The sequence below is a fragment of the Meleagris gallopavo genome, chromosome Z (assembly GCF_000146605.3).
Source record: "Meleagris gallopavo isolate NT-WF06-2002-E0010 breed Aviagen turkey brand Nicholas breeding stock chromosome Z, Turkey_5.1, whole genome shotgun sequence".
In the NCBI taxonomy this organism is placed as follows: Eukaryota; Metazoa; Chordata; class Aves; order Galliformes; family Phasianidae; genus Meleagris; species Meleagris gallopavo.
The window spans coordinates 51642132-51652314 of record NC_015041.2 but is presented as its reverse complement, the minus strand read 5'-3'; the positions used below and the strand labels follow the sequence as shown (position 1 = coordinate 51652314).

The following is a 10183-nucleotide window of genomic DNA, read 5'->3' as shown; positions in this document are numbered from 1 at the left end:
TGTGTTCACCCAACAGAGAGAGTTCATTTATCTTGTAAAATGTTCTGTTTTGTTTCTTACAGTAACGTGTGCAGCAGTATTGGGTAGAAAATATGTAATTTCAGGCTGAATTTGTTTTCAGGTGGGATTGCATTAGTATTTATTTTAGGAGGACTGCTCCAAAAATGATGCCTTGTATTTTATGATGTTGGCTCGTGATATCAGAGGTGGTTGTTGGTGGTATGGCAGTAGAGGTTTAACCTCTGCATCATTATCCCTTAGATGTTGTTGCTGTGTGACAGATGGCAGCAGAGGGGAAGTCTGACAGAACGGTGTCTGACATAGAAGTTTATGAAATTGTGTCACTGAATTGCTTCATGAAGAAACAATGGTACCCACTGATATTTGCTGATGCTTGCTGAATGTTGATAGGGACCAAACAGTGGATGGAGCACAGTGAGGGGTGGGTAGTGCATTCCAGCAGCAGCACCTATGATGTGAAAGACAAGCCACATTCAGGATGGCCATGTACAGCTGTCACACCAGAAAATGAAGGGTGTATTAATCAGCACATCCATGTGAATTGCCTAATGGTGGTGACCTTGTTGAAAAATAGTTTTGTAGCAAAGAGCTTTCTCTATCAAGTTGAGTTATTTTACCCTGTGTTGTAGTTTCCATGGAAACATATAGGAGGCATTATATTCGGAGCACCCTAGGCACCAAAAAGAGTGTTTTAAACAGCACGGTAACGCTGGAAAATCTGCAAGGGCATTTAAGAAACCACCAGCTCAATGTTAATTGATTCCAACGAGCAGGGCAAGACCAGTCCTCTGCACTGCTCTGTCCCGCACACCCTCCGGCTCGACACAGGAGGTCAGGACCGGAGAGTGCCCCGCTGCAGCCCAATGCTGTTCTCGGTGCCCGCCGCGGCCGCTCAGCGCTCCACCGGCCCGCACAACGTCAGCTCGCCCTCCCCACTGCGTCTGCCCTGCTCCAGCTGGCTGACGTCAGGATGCATGGCCGTGACCGAGCGGCCGGCGCTCGGCGTACGTGTGGGGTTCTGCTCCAGCCGCGGGTCGGTGCAGCAGGAGCTGCTGCTGCTTGCTCTGCTGCTGCAACTGCTGCAACAGCTGCTCCCACCGTGTGTCGCTGCATTCCGGCGGCTGGAGCGGCAGCACGGAGCCGGGCATCCGCACGCAGCGGGGACATGCTGCGAGATTCCCGGACGTCGCATCCGTAATCCCGGGCATGGAGCAGCGGGCGGCCGAGCGGGCTGGGGGCTGGTAGTGCCAGCAGCAGCGCTCCTCTTCTCCGCTTCGCCCCGCTGTTGGATCCGAGATCATGTACGTACACTGTTGCTGGTTACCGGGGGTGCTAACGCCGAGCTAAGGAAAAGGATTTGGAAGGACTGACGTGTTGGTTTTGATTTCAATGATTTTTTTCGCTCTTTCTCGCCCCTGTCCTTGGTCTTTCATTGTTTTTGTTCCAGGTCAGTTAATATTGTAGCTTTTGGGAATGAGAGGGACGTGCTTTCTGAAGACAGCCGGCAGTCGAGTCTGATGTGGAGCTATCTCAGGAGGAGCGCTCTCATTTCCGAGATCGACAGCAGCCCGTCCGCCGAGCACGCCAGGAGCTCCGTCACCACCGAGTACCAAGCCTGCGTCTTCGGCAATGTCAGGCTGGTGGTGCACGACTGCCCGCTCTGGGTAAGAGATCCGCCGGGATCCGTGCAGCTGCACCCAGCGGGGCAGGCTGCTTCGATCAAATAGAAAAAATTCGGTTTCAGTTACCGTGCGATTTTAATCACGTTTTCATCTAAAATGTAACCAAAGCGTGTTGTAGTCTCTGGGAAGTGTGGCAGAAAGTTTCTCATTGACGAGGCGGGAGATGGTATTTTCAAGCAGGCTGTTTGCTGAAAGCTTCATTGGAAATAATCCACAGATAAACAAGAACACTGTTGGTGACACTGCATCGTAAAAACTCTCTCAACATATTTATTGACAACAGTAAAATAAAACATATGTTATTTTCCTGTAAAATTGGAAAGGCATACAATTTTCCAACTTTGAAAAATGATATATTCTCTTATTTGTCCTCTGCTAAAATACACTGCATCGAGTCATATTAATTCTATTGTAATCATATCTTAACATTATTTCTTACATTGGAAGGTAAATAAAAAGAGTTCTGGCACTGGACCGTGTTATTGGGACTCTTGTTAGTAAGTGACATAACTGCAAATATGAACAGACCAACGATTATGCAAGAAATGACACTGGCAATCTCTAATAAAACATTTAATGACTAGTTTGTTGCCTTAAAAAAATATTAATAGCTTTAACGAATTAAAATTCTACGACAATAATCAGACCTGTAATTATTCAGCCCTGCAAGGGAAATTTGTTTTGGAATCTACAGAAATCCCCAAAGTTGCAGAAATTCACATTTAGGAGGTTTTAATCTGAAAACTGATTTATTTGATTCAACCATCAACCTGCTGTATGATTCTTTTTTTTAATCACTTATAGACACCAAGTGGAATTGAGGACTCTGTTTTTAATCTTTGAAGCTGCATGTCACATGTGTGTCACGTGTTGTTTGTTTGGTTCATTGGAGCACAGCAATGAATGAAAGCTGCTGGATATTATTCATTGCTGTGGGACTTCACAGGAGATGTCAAGGGAGATCAGTAAGGGAAGTTGGAAGCGGACAGCGATAGCTGGAGAAAAGTAGGACAGGAAATACACATAGGCCTAGTTTTAAGATGCAATTTTTATGTTTTTGTATTGGTTTATGTGCATTTGACCTCCTAGAGAACAAGTTTCTTCATTTCTGGAAACGTTATCATTTTGGGCATAAAAAAGCTATCTTGTCAATGGCATAATGTTTTTGAGGACCGACCTCTTGTTTTTCCCTTTTTCAGCTAAAGGAGCTGGATGAGGGGAGCAGTGAGGAACAATAGGCATTCTTCATTTAGCCAAAGACATCTCAGATAGCTGGACTGCACTCCTTGAGAGGTTTTTGGTTTCGAGTGAAGCTGTTTGCTTGTTAGGTTTCAGCAGAACTGGATTGCTGTTCATAGTCTGGATTGTTGAGGTTTGTTAACATCACTGTAGTCCTTGCAGGATTGTTCTCTTAGTAGCTTGAGACATACTGCATTACAGCTGAGAACAATGACTGATGGTCCTACAAGAGTGGTTGTTATAACACTGCATATTCTTTGTGGAAAAGGATTCTTATTTCCTGTGTGTTACTGAAGCTTAAAGGTCGTGGGATGGTGGGCTTTGTATTGTTTCCATGTCTGTCATTTGAAATTAACTTCCATTTTACCTAGATTTGTATCTTACCTAGATTAAATCCACATGGCTAAGGCAAGCTAGCACTAGACATAAACTCAGCAAACAAATACACTGATTTGCTATGAGTCTGCAAATTAAAGGGTGGCAAGAGGCCTTTGCCCTCTGCTCTCCTCAGTTCAACTCGCTGTCTGAAAAAGCATCATGGGTACAATTTACAAAGTTTTCTTATGGTTCTTTTGCTCTTGAGCTTGGAGGGAGTGATCCTTAGGTACAAACCACCTGTCTTGGAAATCTTCTTCCTGTAGGACTTTATCCCCCTGTACCCCAATAAGCAGTTCTCTGAAGAGGCAAAAGCCTGCTCTCCTGAAGTGCAGAGCAGTGAGCTTGCTGTGTGCCTTCCTGACTGCCCTAAGGATCTTGAGCTCCACCATCTCATGGTCACTACAGCCAGGACTGCACAAGCTTCTCACCTTGTTGATGAGAATGAAGTTCTTCACTGCACCTTTCCTCACTGAGCCCTCTATTGCTTGCCCAGCGTGTTGTCATCCAAGACTCCTGTCTGTCTACAGAGGGCTTCATTTGCTCAGTCTTCCTCATCAGGTGGCCTGTAGTAGACCCCCACTGTAATGTGAATTGTTCCTGCTCTCCCCTTAATTCTAATCCATTAACTACCGTCTGCTTTCAGGCAGAGTTCCATACGCTTCAGCTGGTCAGTGACACAGAGAGTGGCAACACATTGTCTCCACTGTCTCTCCTTCCTGAAGATCCTGTATCCTTCCATTATAATGCTCCAGTTGTGGGACACATCCCACCACATCTCTTGTGATGTCTGCAGGCATGTGCATTTCACCAACTCCTTTGGGTGTCAAAAGCCCAGGTGGAGTTGGTTGAACTCTTGGCATCTTGCTGCATTCCATAAATCTCTTTGAATGCGTTGGGTTGTGTCAGGGTCTTTCAATAGCTTCTGAAGTCCTGCTGGGCTGGAGAAACCTGAGAGATCTGGACTGTGCAATGAGCATCATCTCTGTGGTGGCATTGTTACCCTTGTCTGCTGTCAAGCAGCAGCTCAATGGCGAGGCTGTAGTATTAGATGACAGGAGGTGGCTACCAAGTGCCCAGCAAGGAAGTAAAGCTTCTCAGGCATGGTTATCCATAGGTAACTTCTGTCAGGTGTTACAGACGGGCTTTGGGGAGTAATATTCCTAGCCTAATATGAGGCTAGAACTGCTTTTTTTTCACACAGCATTTTTGTTTTGCCCCTGCAGGAACTTTTAGTATGTTCACTGCCTGTCCTAGGTACTGCAATCTTTGATATCACCATTCTTAGAAAATTACAAGGACAAAGTCATATTTACAGATGTGCAAAGCAGCAGCGGTGTGTTGTGAGGAGACGTGTACCTTGCTGGCAGCTGCAGGGTGCAGGAGAGCACTGCGGGCTCTGGGAGGGTGCTCACCATCCCCCCCAGTCATGCAGGAGACGTGGAGCTTTAGAGATAGCAGTGGAACATATTTTTCAAAATCTGGGAGTAAAATGTCACTGCTTCCAAAATGGCACTGATGTCCATCTGTCAGGTGCTGGGTATATCTCTGTGTCCTGCTGTGTCCACTGTTTTTGCAAACATGCTGATACCTTCTATGTGCAAGGGACAGATACACCAGAAGACCATTACTTAGAACTGATATGGCTGGAACACATTTGGACAAAAAGTGTGGACCCGGTATGAGAGGGGAGATAAAGAACTAGAGAAAACATGTGTGTGCTAGCACCCTTGCTGCATATTTTATTTTTAGTGACCAGTCAGTTGCTACTGCATTCTCAAGCTGGGATCTCATAAAACACATTGAACTAGGATGTCACACCTTTTCTAATTTATTTATTTTTTTGTAAACCTCATTATGGGGGTTAGAAACTTGCAAGGAATAACTTGAAAGGTAAATTTTAAGGTTTGCTTTAGAAAAGGTTCCTTTATTTAGGAAGCTGTGGCTGTAGTAGATTTTACAGTCTTTGGAAGTGAGTTGGCTTGTCTGTGATATTAAACTTCTGTCACTTTATATTGAGTTTAGTCATACTGCTGCATGCATACAGGTAAAAACTGCAGGAAAAGCACAAACATCCACAATCTGCAGTATCAAATGGCAAGTAAATCTTTATCAGCTTCAGAGTGAAGTATAGCACAGAAACTATAATTATAATATATATTCATAATAATTCATATAATATATATTCATATTTTGATTTGCTGAATTGGGGCGTTGGAAAATAAATAGCAGAATGAATGACAGTGTGAGTCCACCCCTTCCTGCATTACTTTTTCTTTCCTCCATTGTTTGGAGCAGTACTGGAAAGACTTTGGAGCATTTCAGTTCCAGGTAGGGGTTGTACTCTCTTTTCATGTTTTTTTTCCTCTCTGAGTGACCTATTATTCTTCCTCAGGGAGCAGTACCTCCAGAAACTCGCTTCCTCCAGTTTATAAAAGATGCTTTGTTTCTGGAATCTGAATATCTGGCATCACTATGTTCCCTGTAGCAAGTAGGTTCCTAAAGGAGAGAACAGAGCAGCTGCAGTTTGAGGAGTGCTTTGTACTTGACCATGCACCTGCGATGGGATGTGCTGTGTTTACACCTGCTTCCAAGGACAGCCAGTGCTACCCACAGGACTGCAGACATCCAAGGCACTCCCTGTTGTAAGGATATGCTAACTGCCATTTTAAAAAGCTCTCCTTTGATTTTTTTTTCAGAAAACTGCTTTTCCACTATGTTTTTCCATGAGTTTTACCACATTTTCCTGCTTCTTTCATTTTTTTTTTCTTAATTCTTCCTTTTCTTTTTTCTTTGAATTGTTTGAGGTTTCTTATCTCCATGGTGTTAATCGTGGTGCAGTTATCTGGCTTTTCCTTTGCAGCAATATCCTTTTGCTCAGCCTTCTGGCTAGGCTGGCTGGCGCTCTGTATGTCTGAAGTCAAACAAACCTCATCTGCTTTTTAATTTTATTCATTTTTTTTTTAAATACAGTCATATTACTACTTTGGGACAAAACCATAACTGGCAATTTTTTTTTTTTTGGTATGCTGACTTTTCTCATTTTAAACTTTTCTGTCTGATGTTGGCAGATCACAGTGAATGTTCAAAATATGGTATATTATTTTTCCCTACTTTTACTTTTTACAAATATTCTTACATCATTTTATGAGAGAACAATGCAGAGAAGGCTTAATGTCGAGTGAATCCATGATCCTAGACAGAGGTGAGCTTCCCAACAGCCATGGCACAACCATCTTGGAACCCAGGAAAACTCAAGGGGAATGGGACTCAGCCATGGTCAGGCTCCCATTCCCTGCTGCTGCTGCTGTGGTGGATTATCCAGGGCTAAGTGGACAGTGAGGTACTCATGGACTTGTGGAAAGAGAGTGGGCACTGCAAGTGGGCATAGTGGATTTCACTGCAATTCCATAAAGGCATTCATAAATTATTTATGACAAAGCTACTATTGTCCTCTAGAGGAGCCATGTGATTCTGCAGGAAAATCACGTCTTCATTGCCTCTAAAGGCTTTGTTTTCAGTGTAACTGCTTGAGAAGCATGATTCGCCAGTGGAGAGAATATCTTGTGAGAGAGGTACGTAGTGGAGGCATGTAAGGGAGGAATGCAGCCTCTTTCTAAGTCCCAAAAGGAATAGCAGCAGAACTCTGGTCGTAACTAATAAGGTCATATTATTGGAGCAATAACTTCGACTATGCACTCATTCTTTTTGTGAATGTCTGTCTCGGGAAGTAGATTGTGCCAAGAGCAGGAAGTGTGATGAGAAGTAGCTGCTACATGAATGTCATAGACAGAACCTGGTTATTGTTATTCCTGAACTTATCATCTAAAGAAATTCCTTTGCAATTTTGATATTAAAACTTTCCTAAAACTGATAACTAAGAAGTGCTTGACATGGCTAAAGCTCCAGATGCTCTGTCCTAGTGCTGTATTGAGCAAAAACCCCTTTGTTTTGTCAGAGATATTTTTGAAGCATTTTCCCTACCATGAGAGCAGTAATCTGAAAGAAATACTCTACATTTGTTGCAAAATGCAAATACTTGCAACAAGACCTCTGGAGATGTGTCTTACTCTGCTACGTTTGTACAGGTAACATCTATTGGTAAAGTGGATTCCATCCCCACCAAAACTTTGTCAGTGTTGCTAAAAATGCTTTTTAGGATTAGCAGAGACACGCAGTGGTGACACAGGGTAGTGGATGAAAGTACAGACCTCCACGAACCTGCTGCAGTATGCAGCCACATGCACCTAAGAACTTGCTGCAGCCTGCGCTAAATGTCCATGAAACCTTTTTTCCTAGTAGTTCAACAACAAATTCATGCATCTGCACAGTTACTTCTGTTAAGGATACTGCCACAGAGATGGAGACACAAAAGTACAAAAGTATTCTTAGCCCATTACAAAGTAATGGCCAGGCCTTCTTGTCCTTGCTCTTTTGTCATCCAAATATAATGTTTTTCTTATTAACATTATCTTCAAAAGGAAAAGTGTATGTATTTTTTGCTGTATGTTGAGTTCTTAAGCTACTATAATGTTAATGGCACAATGCAGTCAAACACAAGTCAAGTACAAAATATGCTGTTGAGATTCTCGCGAGCAAGAAGAGGCTTAGAGCTGTCATTAGTAGGATTTAGGGCATGGCCGGTGTTCCATGACAATCTTTTCTTGGACTATGGTCTCTTTGGAGAGCTGGGGTAAGGGCTGAGGCCAGCAGAGTGTATGTATTAGAGAGCTCATGTCATGTCCAGAGTTGACAGGGCTGGTGTCAGGTTGGAGACACAGGGTGCTTTGCTGGAGCAAAGAATGCCCAGTATTCTTATTACAAAGGTACTTAGGTTAATGTGTCAATATTTACTTTGAAGCACGTGTGTTCTGGGTAGCAATCTGGATCTTTTTGGTTTTGATGAGGTGGGGTCTGAAGGTCTTTCTAGACACAGATGTTCCTCTGCTGCAACTCAGATCTAGGCTTAGGCTGAAGCTAAGTCTTATAATCAAAACTGGTTCTTTTTTTGGAAGAATTTCTGAGTTTGTATTCACAAAACCTCATAAATCTTTCTAAAATCTTTCTCTGTGATATGAAATGATATCATAGTGTATCAGAAGTTTAGCTCTGTTGAAAAATGGAGAGACCTACAAACCATATACAGACATGTAACATGTAAAAATTACTTATTACATTTAGCAGTAAGTTTCCATAGATATTATATTATTGATTCTTAAGCTTACTGGGAATTCTTGTGAATTTGTGCACTGGTGCTCGAAGTTGTGGTGATTTACTGGTCATCCCCAATATCACAGGAACAAATATGCGAATGTGCTGGGCTAGAACTCGAACAGAAAGAAGGAAGTTGCTAAGCAACAGGCATGCTTTCTGTCTTTCAAATATAATAGCTAAATATTCTCTATTACTTTTTGGTTTGTGTTTTACTTTTCATTAAACCTTTGATTTCATGTAACCTTACTGAAATGCTTCTCTTGAGACCTTTATCAGCTAAAAAGTGTAAGAGCTGCCCCTTGAATATTCTTGTTCTTATTCCTGGCAATGATCAGGTTCTGTGAATGCTCATCTGGCTGATTTTCTCAAAGGATTGTACCCAGGATTCTTATTTACAGGGGTACTTAAGCTAATGTGTCAATATTTACTTTGAAGCATGGGTGTTCTGAGTAGCAATCTGGATCTTTTTGTTTTGGATGAGATGGGTTCTGAAGGTCTTTCTAGGCAAATATTTGCTGATTTATAGACTTCCATCAAGTTTGTCTCTTCTTATTAAGTGTTGGGACAGTATTAATTATTCAGACAGATGTGGAACAGTGCCTCTTTCGAAGTGATCAAAAATACCTATATTGACTATGAAGAACACTTCACCTATTGATATTAGTAATCTTCTGTAAATGTTTTTGGTTCCTAACTGCAATATTTTTATGCCTCTGACCCATTCTTCAGAACTCATATTCATTTTCCCCCTCACCCAACCCTCAGTCTGAGTCCAGCTGTACTGTCACTTCTTTTGTGCCCATTTACTTCTCTCTTCCATGTCTTACATATTTCATCATTGTTTCCAATCTTTTTCTCAAGTTCATCTTTTCTTCTAAGTTGGCCTCATGCTGTGTAGAACTGTTCGGAAAGATGTTACTATTTTTGGGTTTTGAATTGACTCTCAGTTCTCTGGATAATTTCCAGATTTCTTTCTGTCAAGAGTTTACAGTTGTGCACATGCGAGAACCCAATGGTATTTCTGAAATAGCCCTAGATAAGTCAGAAATTTTGAAATTACAGTTGCCATGCAAATGATAAATGATAAATATATAGTAGTAATTGCATATTACATGTAGATGTAATATATGAAAATTAATTGGAAACAAAATACTTTAAGAGTGTAAATCTTACTCTAATAGCCCAGAATAATGACAAATTGAATGGGAAGTCAAAGAAGGAAAGTTAGTTATGTGACTAAGATCTTTTCAGTGAAGATATGATGCTTGTTTCTACTTGAAAGTTTTTATGGAGTGGGTAATAATTACACTCAGCTGATGAAATTTATATTGAAATGTTCCTATAGTATTGTGCTCTGTACAGAGCTCTGTAAAATATTTTGATAATTAATGATTTTGTATGAAATTTATAGTAACAGATTTCTACCACAGAAAGTTCTTTTATTTCCCTAATACAAATATTTGTAAAAGTTAAGTAACTATAACAGCAGCATTTCTTCTTGCAAAGTGTGTTCTTAGATAAACACAATTAGAATAACTTGTTTTTCCAAACAACGGAATTATGGAGTATCAATTCTGGTCTTATTTGCATGTCTTCAAATAGGAAATTAAAATATTGCTGGAAAGTACTTCACTAAGATCTTGCATTAAAGA

The 10183-nt window shown here is 41.5% G+C and overlaps 1 protein-coding gene across 4 annotated transcripts in view; it reads left to right on the top strand.

Annotated features, from left to right (window-relative positions):
- Positions 1–1031: 1031 nt before the first annotated feature.
- RHOBTB3 (Rho related BTB domain containing 3) overlaps positions 1032–10183 on the top strand; it is a 28706-nt gene continuing 19554 nt past the window's right edge. For 2 of the 4 annotated variants that reach the window (XM_031557359.1, XM_031557358.1), the window contains exons 1-2: positions 1037–1322; positions 1469–1685. In XM_031557359.1, coding sequence (XP_031413219.1) covers positions 1321–1322; positions 1469–1685 — 219 coding nt within the window. In that variant the 5' untranslated portion in view covers positions 1037–1320. Of the gene's footprint in view, positions 1323–1468; positions 1686–10183 lie in introns of all 4 variants that reach the window. The other 2 variants (XM_031557360.1, XM_010726036.3) reach the window with 2 other exon arrangements.